Source organism: Capricornis sumatraensis, chromosome X, assembly GCF_032405125.1.
Source record: "Capricornis sumatraensis isolate serow.1 chromosome X, serow.2, whole genome shotgun sequence".
NCBI classification, from domain to species: domain Eukaryota; kingdom Metazoa; phylum Chordata; class Mammalia; order Artiodactyla; family Bovidae; genus Capricornis; species Capricornis sumatraensis.
The window spans coordinates 10,803,382-10,828,703 of NC_091092.1; the positions used below are offsets into that span (position 1 = coordinate 10,803,382).

Consider the following 25,322-nt stretch of genomic DNA (forward strand, 5'->3'; position numbering starts at 1 on the left):
TTTTTCAGATTCTTTTCCCATGTAGGTTATTACAGAGTATTGAGTAGAGTTCCCTGTGCTATACAGCAGGTCCCTGTTGATTATATATTTTAGCTGATTTTATATATTTTATATATAGTAGTGTGTATATGTTAATTTTTACTCTCCATTTCCCCCAGTCCCCTATCTGATCATCAGGGCACTGGGATATAACATTTGAATAAAGAAAACCAGAAAATATAGAAGAAATAAGTATATAGGAGTTGAGAACACATTACTGTATTTACCAATATTGTTGAAAGGTGGATCATTTGCCTTTTTAAAAAAAATACAAACTCTCTTGATTTGTAGAGAGTGAGGAAGGCTTTACAATTCAATTTCAATGGAATCATATAAATGGTTACTTTGATATTTATTTCTTTAAATGAATTACCCTTTATAAATTAATTGGTCATATTCTAATTTATTTATGTAAACCCTTTCCCAGCCCAACTCACCTTTCATGCAACTGCCAGATCCAAGAAGGTAAAGGAAACGGGGAGAGGTTAATTTGGAAAGTTCTGGTCTCATATGGGAACATCTTATCTGAAGGACCTCAGGGAGGTAGGTTGACAGTAAGTTATGCTTCTTCAATCTACGTCCCTTGATGTCCAAGCATCAAGATCTGTCTGAGAAGTCCCTCCTAAAAAACATTTTGGACACAATGTAAAACATCTATTTTCAATTTTAGTAAGGTTTTGCATACTAGATGCCAACAACATTTGGGTAATTTCTGTTAAATAATCAGTCAACTAATTCTGTCGGTGTATTTTTGGAGGGGAATGGTGGTGGTGGTGAAGAAATCAGTCAAACCAATTTTCACATTGTGCTGGCTGGGGTAGACGTAGACTCTGCTCCCTAAAAGTATCACCACTCTGCTTCTCACTTCTTTGAAACTACTCTGCACCTTTCTATTCCCATTTGTTAGTTCTGCCCTGAGTACAACTAAGGGGAGGATACAACTACCTCTTATTCGGTACCATATGTTGCTCAAGTTAAAAAGGAATAAATCCAGCATGTACGTATGGTGTCCCTGACTTATGGGAGTTTCCCAAGGCATGGGACTAGGGACTAGAAATATAACCCAACAACAAAGGTGTGTGTGTGTATATGTACATATACACATATATCAGTGTGCGTGTGTATGCTCACTCAGTCGTGTCTGACTCTGTGAGCCTATGGACTGTAGCGCACCAAGCTTCTCTGTTCATGGGATTTCCCAGGCATGAATACTGGAGTGGGTTGTATTTCCTACTCCAGGAGATCTTCCCCATCCAGGGACTGAACTCGCGTCTCCTGCATTGGAAGGCAGATTCTTTACCACTGAGCCACCAGGAACGCCCATACATCGGTGTAGGGCCTGCAAAATCCACATTACTAAAATTTTTAGAGTTTAATATTTTGGGGGCATTTAATTTTTTGAAACTCACTAAAATTTAAGGTAGTTTAAAACCCCATTACAGCAACTGGCAAGCATGGGTAGAAGGCTGAGAGAAGCAAAGACATTTGTAAGCTCTTATTCATGTGTTTTTCTTTCTAATGGCTGCCAGTCTTCCAAGTCAGGAAATATTTGCACATGTTCTAGACATCTTCCTGAAGGTATGAGGCTCTCTTGAAACCATCCTTACACTTGGCTGTGCCAAAAACACTACAGCAAACTACAGTACCCCAAGAAAAAAATACTCTTTCAGGCTTCCTAAATGACTCATTCAGCCTAGAGTAATAAAAAATAAGTAAGGTTAATATTTCCATCCTTTGGAAATATTTATCTCTACACAGTGTCACCTTTTTTTTTTATATAGTCAGAGTAGAAAGTTACTTAGGTGGCATAATTTTTAAAGGCCAACCTGTCTCCAGCACTGGCTTAACAGGGTATCATTAGACAATCCTTTCCATCAAGGCACATCTGCAGAGAGCCCCCAATAAAACGTGTTATTTGGGAATGGGTCAATTTTGTATACATCTTTTTAGTCCCACAAAAAATCGTGGCAAGTATCCACATATAGAAGGTATTCTGCTAGTCTCAAAGAGATTATAAAGGTGATTCAAAAAGATTTTCTGGACACACCTAATTGTCTCATAGACCTGCTTGTAGAATGACAACAGTGATAAAAAAAAAAGGAGAAAATGAATGTAGGCAATAGAAAACATACTAAGACATTTACACTGAATTTTTTGCTTGGCATATATCCCTGATGCTCTTTGTGCCTAATATCTGCAAGGCACTTTACGAGGTGCTCTGGAAGTATAGCCAAAATGAAAATGTCCTGGTCTCTGCCCCTGAAGAAATCTGTGAACTAGTTTTAAAGACTAATGAATTCCTAGGCATACACTCCAAGCTTTCGTAGCTGGTTTTCCACTGTCATTGCAACACATTATTTTGTGACAAGGTGGAACTTGGAGGAACAAGGAGGAATTCGCTGCCTACACAATTCTTGTAGAAATGAACCACCAGGAAAGCCTCAAGTTGTAAGTTCTATTGAAACCCGCATCTCCATCTGAAGGGGTATTATAAGAATTTTACTTAAGCAGTACACTTAGTATTTACCTCATCTCAATGCCAAATCTGACTCCATCAACCTGTTCAACTGTCTTCCTTTGCCACCCTCTAACCTTCTAAGCTATAGCCACTTAGCCACTACATGAAATTTATTCCCGGCCAGATTGGGAGAAGTTGGGTTCTTGAGCAGGAAACAAATTATACGTATATATATGCTAAGTCGCTTCAGTTGTGTCTGACCTTGCAACCCTATGGACTATAGCCTGCCAAGCTCCTCTGTCCATGGGTTTCTCCAGGCAAGAATACTGGAGTGGGTTACCATGCCCTCCTATTTCCTGCAGCTCCTGCATTGCAGGAGGATGGATTCTTTATCGCTAAGCCACCAGGGAAGCATATATATATATACACACACACACACATATATATAATTTCACCAATATTCCTAGAAATTAATCTATTAGAAAATACACAAATTTTTATTTATCTATTTATTTTATTTTTAAAATTCCCACCAATCAGAAACCAATCATCCACAGAGGAGATCCTGAGGTTCTGTTTCATCTTTGGGAGACACTAATTTTAAATGATCATTTGCTGCCTCCCTCTTCCCTGAGGCTCCCAGTAGGAGCAGTAACGGAAGCAAAATACCTCTGGCCTTGCTCACTGGACTAGAGTAAAGCATTAGCAAGCACTTATTTGCCTTCCTAGGGCTTCTAAGGGTTTGAGTAGGGATTTAGTCATGAGCTTCAAGTGTCCTATAAAGCCCATCTGCTTGTCCCAGTCTACTTCTGGAATTCTCCTAAGTCACTCAGACTAAAGTATGCCTTAGTGCCCATCATGATGCAGACAGGTATGCTGGAGGGACATATCACAAATAATCTTCATTACTGACCTCAGCTCACCAATTTCCTGTAAACTTTTATATTTGGGCAAATATTTTTTTCAATCAGCCGATCTACTTTACTGCTTTTTACTCTGGCTTGCACCTGTTGAGGTGAACAGAATATAGTAAAGAACACAGACTAGTGGCCAGGCAAATTTTGGGTTGACTCCTGGCTTTGCAACTTACTAGCTTTGTTCAGTAACTCAAATTTTGGACCCTTAATTTCTTCTTTATGAGATGGGGGAGGTTAAAGATAACAATTGTACCTACTTCAAAACACTCTTATGAGATATAAATAATACACTGTAAATTAAGCACTAGGCACAGTGTAACACAGTGAATGTAACCTCTTTTTTTTAATGGTACCAATTTTTAGGACACCAAGCTCACTATCTCTAAATTGACTAACATTTTATTCTCCATCTTTTTTACTCACTCAATTTGTGTACCAAATTATTTTATTTTATTTTATTTTATTTTCAGGGTTAGGAAAAGCTGTCCTTCTATGAGGACTCTCAGATGTGTCCTTTTTGATTGAGGTGGTATTTTTGTTTTGTTTCTCTTCAGAGTTAATGATTTATATAAAACGTTAGTGGCAGTGCTTAGAATATAATCAATCTTCTTTTCCCTTAGGGGAACCTGAATAATCCAAACTCCTTTTCCTAGTGATAATACAACTCTGTCTACAAATGACATACCTAAAAGGAGCTTTATTATTTTTTCAGCATGAATTACACATAAACCACCTCCATGTTATTATTTCTCCAGTTGAAAAGACACAATTTATGCCTCATTGTTCCTCTCTTTCTCCATGCTCTGGTAGAGGAGGAATACAAATTCCTGAGTGTAGCTGAGCAGAGAAAATAAGAGTACAGGTTAAATAACTACTTAATATTCTGATATTCTTTGATATTTTAGTATTATTTTACTCACAGGCCTCTTTATAAGAGACTGCCTTTAATGTAGCCCCAGGAATGTAAAAGTTTAAGAACTGCCACTTTGAGTTTGAGGGCCTTGCTGGTGGCTCAGCATCCTTCTGCAATGCAAGCAATGTGGGTTCAATCCCCGGGTCGGGAAGATCACCTGGAGAAGGAAATAGCAACTCATTCCAGTATTTTTGCCTGGGAAATCCCATGCACAGAGGACCCTGGTGGTCTACAGTAGACCCCAGAAGGTCGCTAAAGAGTCAAACAACTGAGTCGCTAAATAACTTTTGCTTTGTCACCTCCAGAGAGCTATAGTGGCACATTAATTTCTAAATGCTACTTTTGCATCACCCACAAAACTACCTTAACTACAGATACACAAATATGGCATGAATGTTGAAAAGCCCTAAAACCAAGTTAGGGTTCACTGTTATTTTCAAGAGTTAGAACTGCCTAAATGCTATCTTCCAAAGTATCTGTTTCATGAAGTGTGGTGATGACCCGGTTAATTAGTTTCTAGGGGCCAACTGTTACAGGATCAACGACAAAAGAAAAAACTGTTGATACTTTAATCACCTTCACTGAATTTACTGAGAATCTGACCACTGTGTCACATATATACATATAAAATATTCTATATAGTATGTGTGTGTGTGAAAGTCACTCAGTTATGTCCAGCTCTGCAATCCCATGGACTATACAGTTCATGGAATTCTCTAGGCCAGAATACTGAAGTGGGTAGCCTTTCCCTTCTCCAAGGGATCTTCCCAACCCAGGGACTGAACTAAGGTCTCCCACATTGCAGGTGGATTCTCTACCAGTTGAGCCACAAGGGAAGTCCCTATATAGTATAATTATATATAAACATATGCTATGTAGATTCATATATATGCATTTTATATATGTATGTATATACAAATGTATATGTTTAAATGTATAGTCCTATAAATATATGTATATTTGTAGTATATATAAATATATATGCATACATATGGAAAATAAACTTGATTTTCAATATATTTGACAAAGAGTACATTAATGTTTTTAGCAGTACTCCCACCAGTCATGAAACTTTGTACATCAGTTTCTAAGTAACTGTACTATTTTCCCCTGGCACACAGAGATTGATATTTTATTTACATTTTATAATTGGGATGTTTTTATCTGATTGAACAAAATCACTATGCTATAGTTTATTAGTCTCAGCTTTTGTTTAAAAATATATATTTGTCTCCATTCACTTAAATTTGTCTTCTCTGCTTGTAGAACTCGTTTAGAAAAACAACTGAATTAAGTATATGAAGACATGAGACGATGCTTTTTGGCATTACCCCAACATACCAAATATAGAATTTCATTTTCTCTCCATACATATCTATGAACTCATTGAATAGATAAGAGTAGTTGTGAAAATGTTTAATTGTGGTCTCTTTAGGGCTCAAATTCTACATATGACTTTTATTATCACCTTTCACGCTATTGCTTTTTCCTCCCTCAAATTTTATCAGGAGGCAGAAGTAAACTTAGGTATAACACAAAAGGAAAAAAGACAAGCCTAAAACTCAGAGACTGAGTTACATACCACAGTTGGAGAGATGTCATGGCCAACACAGAAATACTCCGTGTTCTCCAAGGCCTTTAGGCCTCAGCACTTTCCACTAATTTGGTCCCCTGAGTCTCAATTTATTTAGTGTATGCTGGTTCATTCACCCTTATTGCAAATATTCAACCTCAGTTCTCTTATTGAGGAAAAACTTAGTCCCGGAGTCTGAGTTAGATGGTTCATTAGACTTTCCACATCCAGGAAAAAAAAAAAAAAGGAGATCCCGATTTTCTTCCTCCTTTTGCCCACTTTCACCCTTGCATTCCCTTTCCTTACTGTATTTCATGACTCCCTCCGTAATATAGAACTACAATCATAGGGAAAATAACCTCCTTCTTTAGGTCCACTAAAACTAAATCAATAAAAATGACCATCCCTCCCCACCAAATGTCTTCTGATAATTCTAACCAGCACCTAGTACCTAACACAGTGCTTGGGACACAGTGAACGTTCGATAAATATTTTTAATTGTATTATGGAAAATTAAACATTCAAAACAATTATTTATTTAATGGATAAATTTATGTTTCCTATGCGAGAGAAGCCTGAGGGTTACTTAAAGACCAATCCCTACTTTTGAGGCATATAATCACCAGGGGGCGATGTCATCGGAAGGAGGAGGAACACAGAGAAGGCTCTGGACTTAAGATACTGCACCAGGAAGGCACAACAGTCTAGTAAGCCTGTGGCCTCAACTCAGCTGCAGCTTCAGTCTCTGCTTGTGAGTCTTGCAATGTATAATGAAATGCACAGTGTTATGCACTTTACGGCTGCTCAAGCAATATTTGTTGGCTGACTTAATTGAGCTATATTTGCAAAATGGCAAGGATGTGAGAAAACTTTCCTACCTAAAAAGAAAGCATTCACAGTGCTAGACATTTGGTAGGCAAATAAACAGTATAATTTCAGCCTAAAAGGAAAAATACTCAAACCCCTATCCAATAGGTCTAGTGGCTAGGCAACCCAAATGTCAGCACCATGTTTCTGAAACTTAATTTAAAATATGATAAATTGTATGTCATCCACTTTGAGGACATTTCTTTCCTGCCTTTCTGTTCCCACTCCCTGTCCCAACTTCAAATTCAGAAAATGTAACTATTAAACCTAAATATTACCTGTCTGGTGAGATTTCCGAGTAAAAGCATTGTGTCAAGCAGTGATTTAAAAAAAAATCAAATTTAACAGGGATGCCTTGGACAGTGTTTTAAAAAGAAATTGCCAGCTAGTACAGCCACTATGGAAAACAGTGTGGAGATTCCTTAAAAAACTGGAAATAGAACTGCCTTATGACCCAGCAATCCCACTGCTGGGCATACACACTGAGGAAACCAGAATTGAAAGAGACACGTGTACCCCAATGTTCCTCGCAGCACTGTTTATACTAGCCAGGACATGGAAGCCACCTAGATGTCCATCAGCAGATGAATGGATAAGAAAGCCGTGGTACATATACACAATGGAGTATTACTCAGCCATTAAAAAGAATACATTTGAATCAGTTCTAATGAGTTGGACGAAACTGGAGCTGATTATACAGAGTGAAGTAAGCCAGAAAGAAAAACATCAATACAGTATACTAACACATATATATGGAATTTAGAAAGATAGTAATGATAACCCTGTATGCAAGACAGCAAAAGAGACACAGATGTATATAACAGTCTTTTGGACTCTGTGGGAGAGGGAGAGGGTGGGATGATTTGGGAGAATGGCATTGAAACATGTATAATATCATATAAGAAATGAATCACCAGTCTAGGTTTGATGCAGGATACAAGATGCTTGGGGCTGATGCACTGGGATGACCCAGAGGGATGGTATGGGGAGGGGGGTGAGAGTGGGATTCAGGATTGGGAACACGTGTATACCTGTGGCAGATTCATGTTGATGTATGGCAAAACCAATACAATATTGTAAAGTAAAAAAATAAAAAATAAAGAACTAAAAAAATAAAAGAAAAGAAAAAGAAAAAGGAATTGCCATATTCAACAGCGCACTTCCAGAGAGCAAACAATTTGGGAATTTGCTCATCATTGTAATGCCACCCACACCTTCTATATCTGACATAATCCATTGAGTACCAAGGGACAGGTGACTGCTGTAAGATCTCTCAAGGACGGATGCTTACTTATGCCCATTATGTTTTTAAGTTTTACAATAATAAGATATTTGACACCATCTATTCCTTCCACCAATAGTAACAGTTCCAACTAGGCATCAGGGACAAGTGAAAATTAAGCTCTAGGACCAATCGTAAAGTTTCACCCTATCTCAGATGAATTATTCCTTTGCCTGAAATAACCAATTGAACCTTTTCCCACTCCTTTTCCTGCCCTCATCACCTGCAAATGGCAACGTGGGAACAGATGATTACGGTTAGAAGTATAGTCAAGACTTCATGAAGATCAAGGCAAACTGGTTCACTCTGGCGATTCAGTTCATTGTCTTACCTCAATAGTATTCTGTGTAACAAAATGCTGTTAGGTAACAGTAACACAGAACTAAAAAGCCTCTTGATGAAAGTTAAAGAAGAGAGTGAAAAAGCTGGCTTAAAACTCAACATTCAAGAAACATTCCCATCACTTCATGGCAAATAGATGGGGAAACAATGGAAACAGTGACAGACTTTATTTGGGGGGTGCTTCAAAATCATTACAGATGGTGACTACAGCCATGAAATTAAAAGATGCTTGCTCCTTGGAAGAAAAGTTATGACCAACCTAGACAGCATATTTAAAAGCAGAGACATTACTTTGCTGACAAAGGTCCATCTAGTCAAAGCTATGGTTTTTCCAGTAGCCATGTATGGATGTGAGAGTTGGACTGTGAAGAAGGCTGAGCGCCAAAGAATTGATGCTTTTGAACTGTGGTGTTGGAGAAGACTCTTGAGAGTCCCTTGGACTGCAAGGCGATCCAACCAGTCGATCCTAGAGGAGATCAGTCCTGAATATTCACTGGAAGGACTGATGCTGAAGCTGAAACTCCAATACTCTGGCCACCTGATGCGAATAACTGACTCACTGGAAAAGACCCTGATGCTGGGAAAGTTGAAGGCGGGAGGAGAAAGGGACAACAGAGGATGAGATGGTTGGATGGCATCACCAACTCAATGGATATGAGTTTGAGTGAACTCTGGGAGTTGGTGATGGACAGGGAGGCCTGGCGTGCTGCAGTCCATGGGGTCACAAAGAGTCGGACACGACTGAGCGACTGAACTGACTGAACACAGTTTTACCTTTGCATTGGATATCATAGTAGTTACTGAGCTAAATATTAGGTCTTGGCATCAGGTAGTAAAGTGGAGGAAAGAATGGAAACACATTGTATTTGTACAATGAGTAACTTCTCCACCTAACAGCCAATAATCAGCTTCTATTTTGCAAGGTGGTGAAAGAACTATAGGATAGTTTTTACTATGTTCATAACACTAAGAATAAGTTTCCATTTTATTGAGTTCCAGGCACTGTGCTAGGTGTATTGTTGAAGAGCACCCCCCCAAAAAAAGAAAAAAAAAAAACGCTGGCGATTATCTAGTCAAATAGATTTATTTTATACTTGAGGAAATAGGCCCAGAAAAGTCAGTCTACAAGTATTGTGTCAGTTAACGGGAGGGTCAGGTTGCCACCCACTGAGCTATCCTAAAAGGTCTTGGTCTCTGTCTTAATATTCCGTATTCCATAGAATAACTACAGTCTCTCTGGGTATATTGATCTTTGGGAAACTGTCTAGTTTTAATAGTACCATTAAAAAAAGTTTCAAAATAATTTCTTTTTGTTAATATGGTCTCACATGGGCAAATTCTAAGGATTCTTCCGATTTGAATGACAATTCTTCAGCTATGAGACCAGAATCTAAAGGTGAAAAGGAAACTGCATTTTATAACTCTAGCGGAGTAAAAAAAGAACTGCACTTTCTCCTAAAAAGAGAGAGAAGTAAAACCCACGATTTTAAGTGAGGTTTATACTGGCAGGAGGCAGGAGAGGGTAGAAAGACAGGTATTTAATTAGAAGAAAAAGAAGGAAAGGAAAAGGGTTACAATGTGGAGTGTGCAACTCAGCCTTCATTTCAACATGCACAGACCTCAGCAGACAGCTGGAAACCTGCCAGAGAACAAGGCCTTGGAAACAAGCTGGAAGACATTGGAGAGACTTTAACCAAAACAAACACCAGCAGGGGATGTGGTTGGCAGAGCTGAAAAAGCAAAGGACTCTATGAGTCACTCTGACATTAATTTTGAATGTTATCATGCTTCCATTTTGTTGTACAAGGTATTTATACATCATTTTATATACATATATATTCACATATATATACACACACATATATATATGCACATATATATTATTTAGGTAAAGAACAAATAACATTACAATCATTAGAAATATACAATTTAAAATATAGAAAAGTACATCCACTATCTCAGTACTCTATTAATAACATTTAATTCACTATTTTTAATGTGCAAATTTTTAACATAACTGTAATCAGAATATAAAAATAATATGTAATATGTAACACCATAAACATAGTTCTGTGCTGCTAGATAGCTTCATAAACATTGCTTTTCAGAGCAAGAAGATATTAACTAAGTTAAGATAATTTACAAAGGGGAAATGACAAATGGTCAACAAAGGGTGGAGGAGATAGATTGGGAATTTGAGACTGACATGTACACACTGCTATATTTACAATGGACACACAACAAGGACCTACCGTATAGCACAGGGAACTATGCTCAGTATTATGTAACAACCGAAATGGGAAATAATTTGAAAAAGAATAGATACACGTATAACTGAATCATTTTGTTGTATATCTGAAACACAACAATGTTGATCAACTGTGCTCCAATACAAAATAAAATTTTTTTAAAAAGATTTTTAATGAACTGCTAAATGCCAAGTATGGGCTAGCACTAGAGTGCAGTACTCTTAAAACAGTCACAAGCTTTTCTCCACATATTTATGGTCCTGACCTGGTAGAGAGAAGCCCTTGCAGTAGGAAAAATGTGAAACCATATCCAATTTCATTGAGTAAAAGCCCTAAGCTTTAGGGGAAGGGCACCAAATGCTGTTCCTTCCAGGGTACAGATGAGGACCTGATACAGCTGGGGGAAATGTAAAAACATATTCAGTCCCCTACTTCTGGGGGAAGCACAGGAATCATTCCTGGATCCAAGCCATTTAGAGGTGTCTTACTAGTAATAGAAGGGCAGGTTAAGTAAGAAGGTCCCACTCTCATGACCTAGAGGTACAGGATCTGCCTCAGACAGGGGTTGAATCAGGAAAACAGAAAACTCTTCCCTGCCCTACTAGGTGCTTAGTCGCTCAGTCATGTCTGATATTTTGTGACCCCATGGACAGTAGCTTGCAAATCCATAGAATTTTCCAGGCAAGAATATTGGAGTGGGTTGCCATTCCCTTCTCCAGGGGATATTCCTGACCCTAGTAAGAAGGGATAAGCAATATACATACCTCTGGGGGAGGCACGAGAGCACTGAGTGAGTATCTTTGAAGCACAGAGCACAAGGAGAAACTAAAGCTCATATCCCAGAAACTCAGAGTCCCCTGAGGTGGCAAATACCCCCACAAAATACACACACACACGGAGGCACATGCATGTGTACACAAAACAAAAATAAAAACAAACCCCTATACATTGCATATTTAGAACGCTGGAAAACAAAGAAGAAAAATTTTAAAGGCAGCCAGAAGAAAAACACAAAGGAACACAGATAAGAATGACAGCAGACTTCAGACCATGCAGACCAGAAGACAACAGAGCATTATTACTACAGTGCTCAAAGGAAAAAGAGTAACTGTCAACCCCAAATTCTACATCCAATGTAAATATCTTTTGAAAATGGAGAGACTTTTCACACAAAGGCAGAGACTTAATTACCAGAAGCCCTGCACTATAAGAAATGTTAGAGGAAGTTCTTCAGGCTTAAGGATATCATACACAGAAACTTGGATTTAACCAAATAAATGATGATACCAGAAATAGCTCAAATGAGTATAAATATAATATTTCTTCCTTTTAAATTGCTCTAAAAGACAACTGACTAAATAAAAAGTAGTAGTATTGAGTAGAGGGAACAGAGTAGTAGTAGTATGGGTTTATATCATATATAAGACCAAAATGTATAACAACCATAAGCATAGTATACAAGCTGGGATACCACACAGTGAAGTGGTAGAATATTACTTGAAGGTATACTGTGTAATTTAAGATGGATACCGAAAAATCTTGATTATGGTAGTAGTTACATGATTGGACATATTTGTCCAAACTCATGAAATTGTACACTTACAAGGATGAATTTTTCCACGTGTAAACAATACCTCAGTAAGCCCTGGTTTAAAAGAAAGAATTATTATGCACACTCACCTTTTACCCTCTTGACTTTTCTTCTTCTTATGGCATCGCAATTCTGATGACTGCTGATGAAAAACCATCTTTTTGTGTTATCTAGCCTTACCTTTGCTTTTTGCCTTATAAAGCTGAGGGTTGTATTCCTAATATCTGATGGTGAAGAGAGCTATATACCTTCAAATGAAAGAAAGTACCCAAATACACACACACTTAAATACACATCCCTGAGGAATTAAAACATGTGTAGAGCCATGGATATGACAAATGTGCCATAGAGAAGAGCAACTTGTATGCATAAGGTATAGGAATCTATGCACAAGCTGGCAAAATTTGCTTCGATCACACAATTGTTAACTAATCATTCAGTCTGGATGCAACTGGGATAACATAAACAATACATTTGCATCTGTATCACATCACTGTCTAAAGCTTATTGTTTCTGCTAATAGGTTAGGTCAAAATGACTTAAGAAAACTTTCACCATGAATATTGACCTTCTCTGTTCCTTATACTCACCAAGTTTCCTTCTACTTTTAGGACTCCTCCACAATTCTGTTTCTACTACTCAGTGTCTGTGCTATAGGTACCTTTTTACAAATTTTAAAGGTCTCCCCACCCTACCTGGGTAGATGAATTTTAAAATGAAACTCCTGGGCAGATGCAGCCCTAAGGGTACAAGGCTTGGCAAGCAGAGGGCACCTTTGTCTGGATTAGAAGGAAGCCCCTTCCACTGGACCCATTTCAAGATACTTCTACACAACCCATATGGAGAGGACCTGTGGTCAGCTGACGGTAAGGATCAGTCCAGGGATAGTGATTTGGTATTTGAGGGATATGCCTAGGGAAGAGGAATCCTGCGTTTGTACATATCATTATACAGGATTGAGAAAATGTCTATTCACCATATTAGAGAGTCGGGGAAGGGCACCTGATAAATGATAGGGCCACTAAAGCACCGTTATCTCCAATAGAACCCTTTACACTGCTCCTGCTCTTCCTCAAATGAATCAGCATCATCCTCTACAATCATACCTTTGCTTGGTTATCTCATATTTGTTCTCCTGCTGTCAGTTTACCAGTGATTTCCCCAGGGAGGCTGACGCTTCAATCTAAAATAAGCCCCCTTGTTCTTTACTTTTATATCATTAGGAATTTTCTTACAGATATGTATTACAATTGCAATTATATAATTGTTTATGTGTGTACTTTTATAAATTTGCCTCCTCCAACCCTCCCAGACACACACATACACGCATTTAATCACTTATACATTTCTAGTCCATAAACTCTAGAAGAGCAGGAACTATCTGCTTTGTTCACCAGTTTATTTCCAAAGTCTATCACAGTGTCTGTCATATACTTTGTGGTATATAAAAATCATTGAACAAATGCATAGATTTTCTTGTTAGATTATTTGGTAAACTATCAAATACATATGCACATTCATGTATACAGGATGATATAGAATGCTATGGAAACTTTTGCAACATTCAGCTTAAAAGTTGAATGTGAATAACCAGAATAGTATGGATATACAATATAAAACAAGTGATATTTTTATTTGAGCACATATTATTTGAGTTAGTTCCCTTTTCCTTTGGCAATTTTATTAACTTTCTGCTAATAATGTTTAGATCTTAGGTTTTGTTGGTTGGTTCACTATAGCTTTCTAATCCATTTCTTTCATAATAATTCTCAGTTGTCACTGAGCTATCTTAATCTGATTGTTCTCTCAAAGTGAAATATGCTTTGGCATTATTTGATTTGCAGTGTAGGGTTTTGACTTGCAATCACTGTTGTCATTAGAAAATGCAGAATGAAAACATAATGTAAGTCCACTTACCAAATAGATTCTGCCATAAGTACCAAGGCCAATGGTTTTATCCAGTGAGAATATTCCAGTTGGATCCTGCAAAAATGTACAATAAAACTTCTGAATTTTTTTTTGAAAAACAGCTAAGCATTGAGCTGTATAGAATGCTATTTTCAGTCTGCCTTGTTCCCTTAGAATTTCCATGGGAAGACCCTAAGTGTTATTTACCAAAAGAATACAGTTATCACAATCTCCCTGGACTGAGTGTACTATTTTTTTTTAAAAAAGCAATTGTGTGAACATTAAATAGTTGTACAATTGATTATCATAAAACTGTGAAATTGGTACAATCATGTCTAGGTGAGGCATATTCATAATTTAATTAGAAATACTATTAGAAGTAGAAAGAAATTCATTTACTTGCAATGAAAAACTCTTTTCATATGCATCAGTTGAGTGCTAACCAGAAAGGCAGAAAGTTTACCATACAGTAATGGTAATATTGAGTAGATATATAACGATGAGTAGATATTAGCTATAAAGTCTAAATTGTTTATCTCTATAGTAGCAATTACCCTGGTGACGCAGTCAGTAAAGAATCTACCTGCAATGCGGGAGACCTGGGTTGGACCTCTGGGTGGCGAAGATCCCTTGGAGAAGGAAATGGCAACCCAATCCAGTATTTTTGCCTGTGGACATAGGAGCCTGGCAGGCTACAGTTCATGGGGTTGCAAAGAGACGGACATGACTGGGCAACTCACACACACACACACACACACACACAAACATACACACTTCTTGAGAAGAACATTGCTTCTAAATATGAATAACAAAACAACATCATGGCAATAAAAGAATATCATTAAAAAAAAAGACAGAGTTGCTTTTGTTTGTTTTTAAGTTAATCTTTACATCAGCTGAATATGTTTTCATGGCACAAATTCACTGTTGATACAGTCTGTGTCTTAACCTTAAATGTGACATCATAAACGACAAAATACAACATGTTTATCAACAGATTCCTGAGGTTTCCGCATTCATCCTTAAACATTATTTTCTTACCTTAAAATATTGATATTAATTTCCTCTTCACCACAAAACATGGTTTCTTGAATTTTATCACTACTTAAACTTTTATCCTAGCAGCTTATTATGCTATTTTGGCAAAATATGTATGAGATATGAGCAGATGCCAGTTTACACGCAAAGTAACTGGAGCATTGGCAAATTCTTGGAAATTCACAAGCTTTATAGAAAGCACATTTTATATACACAAACTTCATGTAACCTTGTTTGAAAATATTTTTATCACTGTGACAAATATGAGATAAACAGAAAAACTATTGAGCAAATGCAATGTATATGACTGAAATTATAGACTCCTTTAAACTGGTATGATATTTGTGTAATCTAGCAAAACTGTCATAGGAAAATGGCATAGCTCTGGGATTACTTTAATCAACAAATATTCACCTGGACAGAGTCAGGAGATTGAAAATTTAGCCCCAGTTCTGCCTTTAATTAACTATATGACTTTGTGTAAGTTACTTACTCTCTCTGGGATTCAGTTTTCACATATATAAAATAAAGGTGCCGTGTTAGGTGACTTCTAGCTCTAAAATTCTTTGGAAAAAAAATCAGATTCTGACATTCGAAAATCCAGGTGCTTTCAATGCACTGATATGACAATTGCTAGCAGGCTACTTTCTTAAAATTCTCATTAAAATCAGTGCCACAATATGCACAATATCACTGTAGGAAAACAGTTCTGGGAAACACTCCCAGAAATACAAAGATTTTTAAATTATAATTTTGAGAATATAGTAAAAGTAAAAAGAGAGGTATAGTGGGTTTTGATAATAACCATATCGTTGTTATAATTCATTGAAAAATTATGGGAAAAAGCCAACAAAGAATTTCCTAAGGTTCGGCTTGAAGATCTTATCAATTTAACATATTTGTTTAAAGGAGACCTTTGCGGAGTTTATATGAGACATTATTAATTCTGGAGAAATAGTCTCTAGTCATTGATCAAAAGAATCAACTATGTTAGCTGGTTCTTATTGGTAAACCATTCTTTGTATAGTTGAGGCCGCATTTTAGCTTAAAAAAAAGAAAAGATACCATATATCAGAGAATTACTGCATTACCTGAACATGTTTATTTCCAAATCTTTGAACACAGTCTTTAATTTCTTTAATTCCTTTTCTAGCCCTCAATAATGCAAGTACTGTACTCATACTTGAACACAAGTATCTATTTACTCAAAAAAGACACCAAGGAAACAAACGGGAGAATAAAATGCCTGTGCAATTCTTGGAGGCCTCATTTTATCTATATTCATATTGTTCAGAAATTTCTTCCTGATCACAAATGACTGAAACATCTTAAATTCATTCTCCTCATGCTCATACTTAAACGTTTTAAAAACGTTTTCTTCTGTTCTTAATGGAAGCTAAATCTAGTATTCATTTATTCTGAGTATTTTTTTCATTAGTTTTATACAAGATTTTTTGTTTCTGTCTCCACATTAATCTTTCAAAACTAAATGACTGTCAAACTGGGCAAAAAGAGGAGGGGTCTATGCTAATGACTAGGATAACATTACACAATTTCTTATATCAAATTTTCCACTGAATTATAGTCAGAGAAAGTTTATTCTAGGCTCCCAAGGGAGGAAGTACTGAGACGTCAACTCTTTTTTTTTTGGTGACTGTGAAATTGAAAGATTCTCACTAGCAGGGTCTTTATGATTACTTGGTCCTCTCCTCTGCCCTGCTATTTACAGATAAGAAACCCAGAAGAGGAAAGATCTTTATATTTATGACTGTTATATTAATTTAGAGAATATTCGGTGGTTCAGTATATACTTCGGTGTCCCATTTGGTTAAAAAAAAATAGTTAACAAGAAACCTTAATTTGTGAAAGTTTTCCTCAAAAGGTAGTACTGAAAGTCTAATTTTTAAAACATTTTGAATCGTAAAATGTAGGGCAAATACTCTATATTTTGTTATATTTTTCAACGTGTCTAGAAAACTCCTGCAATTTAAAAGTCCTAGTCTGTTTGCCCCCTGAAATCTAGAATTTTAGGGAGATATTTCTGTCTTCTGAATTCAAAAAGAGGTAAGAAAGTGATCACGTTGATGGGTCCTTTTATTAAGGGCTGGGGTTAAGGGTAACAGGGAGAAAAAGAACCACTAGAAGGCAGTGTTTGCCGGTCATGGGAGAGATGGAGAGACAGATCTACAGAATCAAATACAGCAGAAATTAAGAACAAAGGGGAAATGATAAATGGTCAACACAGGTAGCAATACATTTCAGATTTAGGGCAGTAAAAGAAAAACACAGAACATATTCTAGTAGTTAGCTACAGAAAGAAAAGAGATTGCAGGTACCTAGAAGGAATACCATAGGCTATTGTTCCTTTGTTTCAAATATTAGAAATAGTGACTTTAAGAAAATAGTTTATGGATAGAGAAACTGAAAATGGCAGATATAACAAAATAAGTGTCAGTAAGTTTCAGAGATATTTGGACGAGTGGGCTTCACAATTCACGTGGAAATTTAAAAAGGACAATCTCTTCCTCTAGACCAGTGTTTCTCAAACTGTGGACGGCACAGACTCTCCCAACATGAGACTCATCTGGGGATTCTTGTTTAAAATACAGATTCCCAACCATGGAAATATGAAAACAGCGTTTCTGCGGATGGGCTCCAAGCTCATTCTTGAGAACTGTTCTGGTGCACTAACATAAAACCTGCTGCTCTAGATACTGGGGCGGGGGACTGAGGAAACTGGCTGAAGTACAACGCTGTGTTGAGGTGACGCTCTAGAATACCTAATGGAGGATATGCTGAATACTTCAGTCCTTGTGGACTAGAAGGCAAGACTGATTCCAAATAGGAGGCTAAGGAATTTGAGAAAGTGAAAGGTTCTCATGACTGAGCGTGAAAGGTAGGCTTGGTCTTCCACCCAGGGTGGTGGAAGACTGGGAGAGCCGGAAGTTTATGTTTAAATATAAACCTAATATAATTCAAATATGGTTTTTTGGATCATGTACTATTTCAGATCACCTCTGCCACTACTGTCCTCCAGGCCTGTCTAATCCTGACCCCAATATAGATTAGGACTACACATGGCAGTGTCAAATACCAAGGCCGCAGTCGTGAGGAATGTCATTACCATATTGGGCACAGAAGGCAAAGGGACTATCATAGCAAAAGACATGCCAGATTTGGAGATGAAGAAATAGTTTCCAGTTCCAAGGATGGAGTGACATATGTATACTAGGGAAAAAACATATATATATATATATACATATAGATATATATCCCCAGGTATTGCTGTTGGCAGGCAATGTGAAACACACACAGGTTACAAATATATATACACACAAATACACACCTACATATAATGTTTTATATATATAAAACATAAGGCTTTCGCAATTCTTTTTTCAAAAAAGGAAGCACAAACCACAAATCTCTGTATTTTCTGTTTTTCACCTGTAGGAAATATTTATTCAATAGTTAGCGAAAATGGAAAAATGATAGTAACCTATTAATTAACAAAGAAGATGTAGTTTACCTACCTCTTGTTCTCTGATTATTATGTTCACTCTCTCATTTTATGTCTTTCACTTTAGGGAATTATGCAAAAAATGTACAGTTCCCCTCCTCTCTCCCTGTTTACACAGCTTTCATTGTTGCTTACTATTTTAGGTTTTAAAAAATATCTAATATCAAAAGTGTCAAATAAACTTCTACCGCTTTCTTTAAATCACAATTTTCACAGCCAGCCTGACTTCCCTCAAAGGTCCTTGTCTTGTGGTCATTTAGCTGGCCAGCCCTGAAACGGACATAATATATCAATTTTAAACTACACCTGTATTTAAATATTCTATATACTCTGCATGATTCTGTTTTGCTCAGTATGAAACTCTAACGTCTGAATCCCCTCTCATTATCTGGCTTTTGCCATGTTGGTATACTTAGTGTTGACAAATGCCAACTTTTTAAATCTCATATACATCCTATTGAGGATAATTATCACAAGGGATCTCAGTGTACGCAGGTTTCTTTGCTTGCTTTATCATGTCTATTTTGCACCAAAATGCAAACTTCCAAACAGGTAACTTAGATATCTCTTGACCTCTTTATTTACTCTTATTTCTTCACCAACTTTAGGACATAAGTCAAATGCAAAGAAATCACTAATCTATACCTCAGTGACCAAAGCAACAGTGAACTTCTCACAGCTCTAAAAATTTTATGTAAAAAAAAAAAAAAAAAAGAAAGAAAGAAATTCTAAAGGGGGTGATCTTCTTCCACTTGATTTCTTAGGGTTTAGACCTGGATGGATATTCAAAGGGAGACTTAGGCATAATTTGCTCACATGGTGAAGATCTCCATGATATAAAATGGCTCCTATATAATAGAAATTTAGAAACTGTTAGAAGCTGAGGACTTAATGAGATTTTCATAAAGTCTGTAAAATGAGCCAAACATCAGTGCCCTGAGGTTTTGTATCTTCTTCCTGCACCTGCATTAAAAACTACCCTCATCTTTCTCCCCTCCACCAACACCCAGAAAACTAATATTTCCCCAGACTGCAGCCTTTCCCTTTATCATCTTGGCCCTCACCAAGTTCTTATTTCCCAGGCCATGAGTGGGCCAGTTAGTCTGAGCCATTTCCCCCCATTTTTTGAGGCAATCAAACCCCTTCTCCGTTTCCTCCTTGCTTTTGGGATTCCTTGCCCTGCCATTTCCAGGAAGTCTTTCCCATTCCTACCTTTAGTCAGTTTTCAAAAGAGTTTATTTCAGCTTGCCTATCTATGTGTGGTTTCCTTATTTACCCTAGTTTGCTTTTTTTTTTTTTTCTGCTTTCCTCCACAATACACAGATGATGTTGGAGGAGGGTAACATTTTATTCGTTGGTTTTACACTTGGGAGCAAATCTAGTCAGAATATGAAAGTGCTGTTCAGAAAGGAAACCACCAATTGAGGCCTCCATATTCCAGAAATCTCATGTATACACCAAGTGGGAGAATACTTTTAAAAACTCTGTGAGTTTATTTTATGAAGCTGCATCAATAACCACAATGCATCTGTAATTCCACATGCTTTTATTGAGGCTCCCTTTTAAAAAGGCTGAGAACAATTTGCTAAAATGTTACCCATGTGCATCATCTCCTCCTCCACATTATTTTAGGGTCAAATTGTAAAGGTGAAGCTTGGAGAATGCTCAGTGTTTGAGGGAAAGGGGAGTCTGCCATCATCAATAAGACAATATTTAAATGTAAATATGTATACAATTAAGGCACTGATACTTTGAATAGTTCTATAACCTCAAGGTTAATATTTAGCTTTTACCAAAGCAAGCAGGCCATTGCCCTGAAATATACAGTTGCTTGGCCACCTTTCCAACATGGGTGCATGCCTTTCAGAGAGTCCAGGGACCCTTTACATTCAAGAGGGTGCAAGTGAAATGCCAGTCTAAAAAGGAACTTGAAAAACGGATTTGGGTGGGATCCAACATCTGCCAGAAACCAGATGCTAATGAAATAAACGGCGCTGCTAAAAAAAAAAAAATCAAGCCTACTAATAACGACAGTGATAATAGCTCACCAATCAATTACAACTTCGGAGGAAACCTGGGCAGTTTGGGAAAAGGGGAATCCACAAACGAAAACCATGAGAAAAAGTTAGCAAGTGATTAGCAACTGAGCGCGATACCATTTAAACACAAATTGGGGTGTGAAAAATTCACTTCTTCCCCAAGCCGTCGAGTTCTTTAGCTCCCGCAATACTAAAACGTAATTAGTGCCCTGGAAGAATAAGGTTTTGGAAAGTGCTATTAGAAAGCGAGATGGCAACGGTTTGATTTTCTGGCCGGCTGTCACCTAGAAGGAAAGGTCAAGCCGAGAGTGGGCATCCCTTCTGGCAAAAGCAGCAGCAAACGACGGGGCAGCGAGGTGACATAGGAGTGCTCTCAGGAAGCCACGCGTCGTCGCTCTCTTGGGCCCCCGCTAGGACAAGAACCCGAGCGCCACTAGACCGAAGAGGCCACATTGGGAAAAGGGCCCGCTGTTTGTGGCTCGCACCATTCCACTGCCACCTCTCTCCACCACCCCCCTCTAAACTTGGCCCTTCGCCTTTCCGTGAGTTTGGAGCGACTCGGGTGCCCAGAGGGGCGCCCTCCCCAAAGCCCATTCTTGGGGGTTCCCTCCCGCACTCGCGGTCTCCTGGAAGTTCTGGCCAAGCCAGGCTCCGGGACATCGGTCCCCTCCCTGGATGCTCAGAACTCGGAGAAGACACCCCTTGGGGGTGAGGGGGTCGACGGGCGTCCTCTACTCACCGGCAAGTGGCCTAGATCCGTGACTTCCTTGTCCCTCCAACCGCCAGGTCCCGCCATGGCTTCGAAGGGGAACCAGAGCGGGCTACTAGGTCAGGCACCCTCGCGGGAGTCCGAGGTGGAAGCGTGCAGAAGTCCAACGAAGAGAGGGGAAGGGAGAGGGCCGGGGAAAGGAACGGGGAATCAGGGTTGGCGGCGTGGGAGAAAGAGGAGGGGAAAGTGGAAGGAAACGAGCGAGGAGTGGAGGGAAGCTGGAGTTTGAGAGGCGGGAAAGCGAGTCTGGCTAAGGCGAGAGAAGAGTCCGAGCGACCGTCCCGGAGACCACGGAGCGAGAAGGGTGCTCCGCGGGCGAGAGCGCAGCGTCTGCCGGGGCAGGGTGCGCCTCTTTCAGGGTGGGGAGGGGGGCGGTGCAAGGGGAGGGGGGCCGGGGAGCAGCTCGAAGGGGATTGGTGCAGCGTCACGTCGCCAGGTGGGCAACCGAGCGCCGGGGAGGCGGGCGAGGGGGCCAGCGACCGAGGGAGGTGCTGAAGGACTATAACGGTTTGCTAGCCGGCCCCGGCGCCCGTCCCCTGCCCTGCAGCCCCCTCCCGCCCCCTCCTAAGTCCGCCGCGGCACCCGCCGCCCCCGCCGGCGGGTGTTCCACAGGAAACTTTTTCGAGGCAGCTGCCAGCCCCGGAAAACTGGTCCCGCTCCGCGCCGCTCCCAGTCTGGGCCCCACAGCCCTACCACAGTCCAAACAGCCCGCGCCCTCAACTCTCCACGAAACACTTGAGACTTTTCTAGTTGTCTGCCTTCTCTTTCTGCTCTGATTCTATTGCTCCATTTGTTGCAAGGACCCATCAAGCGAGATAAGGAAATAACTTACCACTGGGTTAAGGATCCGACCTAGGCGAGTCCCCGGTGCGGGCGGGGCCGGTAGAGAACATCAAGTGCGCCGCAGGGCTCCCGCAGCTTGGCCTTCGAGGCCAGTAGCCGAAGGCAGCGCAGCGTGGACTGGACCGCTGCGAAGTCCCCTCGAGGTGGATTACATCTCTCCTAGTCCTGGGCTAGTTGGTACCAGGCCCGGGCTGCTCAGTCGGAACCGCACCTGTTCACAGGTGCTGGGAGTTAAAAGAGTCTGAGTCTCTGAAGCTTTGGTTAACCCGGGTCTTAAGTTTGCAGTTCGCCGCGTTCGCAAAGCTCAGAGAAAGTCCCTTCGTCCTTCCCTGTCTTCAGCTTTCTGGCCGGGTTTCATTCATTCGCTCCTTCCTTGCAAAACATTTCCGGGCGCTCAGACTGTTCGCCTCCGTTTCCCCAGAAGGCGCAGGAGGTCCAATACACGGTTTAAAAGAATCTGACAAAGGCGCTTTAACTTGGAGAAGTAAGACACCTCTTGAGAATTTATGGGAAAAGGGAGCCGGTGTCTAAAACTAACCGCATTCTAAGCTCTTGCACTGCGAGGAACACTTTAGAAAACGTCCCAAAGCTGCTTACTTCCCCTAGCTCATCGACCACGTTGAGCACCCTCGCTCCGAACGTGATGTAGGGGGTTTGTTTCCGGTTTCTTTCTTTTTTAAGCAAAAAAAAGAAAAAAGAAAGAAAGAAAGAAAAAAAAAATTCTACCTCCTCTAGAAGGATTTAAGAAATAATTTTTCCCATAGACCTGGAGCTCACTATTTCTGACCCACGCCTTTCACTTTTGTTATTATTTTCTTTATATATTGGTGGATTTTGTTTATTTCGTGTCTGTTTCAATTTCCGAGTTTGACCCCTTTACATTCCTTAACCTCCGAGCCTCAGTGAGTTCTGTAATCTCCAGTCTATCTGAGGAACCCGGTCTCGCTAAATAAAGAAAATTCTCTGTGAACGGGTGCGGGGAAAACCAACTACTGCCTTCCCCCCAAAAGAGATTCGGTTGTTCTGGATCGAATTTTCGTGTTAATTCAAATATGATGTAAACCAAGCAAATTATATTTTCCAAAAATTCAAATCTTGACAACTCCACCGCACAAACTCTTGCTCTTTTTAACACAGTGTAAGAATTCCTGTATGATCGGTAAAACTCTTCTAGATCTCTCTGAATATTAATCTGAAAATAACATTTCATAACTAGAGCTGGGTAAGTGAGCTAGTTAATAGAAAGTTACACTTTTTAATACATAACTAGTTTTTAGAAATCAAGAAACAGAGTCAAGAAATAGAACATTTAAAGGATATCTAAAGAGAATCTTTGCTAAAGGGAAGAAGTGTTGAGACTTTTTTTTTTAAACAACGTGTTTTGCTGACTGTAGGGTATAGGGAAATGCCCTGTAGCCCCCGATGGCAGAGACTGTTTTAGCCTGTCTATGGGGACAAGTCCAGACCAGGCAAAAGAATCCAGGCTAGATCATTGGGCTCCAGTTGCAGGGCTCCGTGGGAGGCTAGCGGCTTCATGACTCCATAGGGATTAGCCACATCGCCTAGTGGGACCCCCGTGGTGGGGGGAGGGGAAGCTAGGTGTTTGACCAGAACTTGACAGAGAATCTACACATTTTTTAAAGTTATTATTATTTTCAAGGAAAAAGGAGTCATGGAAGACCTTGGAAACTTTGCCTTGTAAGCTGGCATTATGGGAATTTTTGTGGCCAGCTTGGGTAAGGTCAGCCTGGCTAGCTGACCAGAAGGCAAATAGATGGCCCCTGAGCATGAGGCTGAGACAAATCCTGAAGTAGGGCACTTGTTTTCCACCTTCAGGGTTTCTTTTCCCCTCACCCCACAACCATCACTTCCCCTTCCCCCTTCCAAAGTGGTTTTTTCTCTCTTTCTTTCCTGACCTCAAACTGCATAAAAATAAGCCCAGTCAATCCAGAGTCTAGAAACTTGTCAGACTGTCTTCTACCCAGAAATCATTTCTCTGCCAATACATTATTTCCTGTATGTATTCCATCCTTTTCTCCTCCAATCCACTTTGTTATCTTAAAGCCCTGTGCCTTTTGTGACTTTTGGTGGTTGTTTTTAATAGCTAATATTTATTGAGTATATGTTATATACTGAAATAAGTGTTCTGGAATGTTCTGGAATAAGTGTTCTGGTTTTGTGTATGTTATCTCATTTAATTTTGTCAAAAATTCTTTCAGCTTTTAAATGATCTCTGTCTCATAGGCAGGGAAGTTGAGGCACAGAGAGATGGAGTAACTATCCTAAAGCCTCACAGCTAGTAATTGGAGGAATCTGGCTTCCAATTCAGGCCGTCTGACTCCAGAACCCACTTGTCAATGACTGTTGAAGGGTCAGTGCATATTTTGAGACTGTGTGAAGAGGAGCCAAATTCAAAAAAGCTTCAGGGTAAGTGAGATCAGATGACATTAGTTAGGCCCCTGAGCTATCCAGTTCCCCTTTCCCCCTTTTCAGCCTTCAAGCCCTCCTAACAGAAATAACAAGGGCTTTATAAAAAGAAATGGAGCCCAGCTATAGCCCAAGTGACCTGCCTGAGCAGAGATTACCAAGTGGATCACCTCATAGGGAAAAACCATGGATTTCAAGCTTAAGAAACTTCCAGAGGAAAAAAATCCAGCAATTTTCAATGCTTGTAAAATATTAAAATCCATTCTTATTCCTTCCAGAGAGATTTTTTGGCTGAGAACAAACCTTATTCAGTGGAGACTTGTAGGAGGCTGTGTTTGTGAGCAATCGTACTTAGCTGACCTGAGATACTAAATGGCAAGGTTACAGCCAGTTAGCTCAGTTGGTATGAGTACTGCAGACATGGTGCCAAGGGTAAGGGTTTGATCTTCCAGAGGGCCAGTGTGCATCTCTCTACTCTTTGGCTCTTGATAGCACCTCACCTCTGGGCATCCAGTGATGCCTTTTTAGAAAAAAAAAAAAAAAAAGG

The 25,322-nt window shown here is 39.4% G+C and overlaps 1 protein-coding gene across 1 annotated transcript in view; it reads right to left on the reverse strand.

The window, feature by feature from the left end:
• The window catches only part of NRK (Nik related kinase), a 122,450-nt gene extending 100,918 nt beyond the window's left edge, over positions 1–21,532 (reverse strand). The window contains exons 1-2 of the mRNA XM_068962949.1: positions 21,476–21,532; positions 14,149–14,214 (exon numbers count right to left, since the gene is read on the reverse strand). Of these exons, the coding sequence (XP_068819050.1) occupies positions 14,149–14,214; positions 21,476–21,532 (123 nt within the window). The remainder of the gene's footprint in view (positions 1–14,148; positions 14,215–21,475) is intronic.
• Between the last annotated feature and the right edge of the window lie 3,790 nt (positions 21,533–25,322).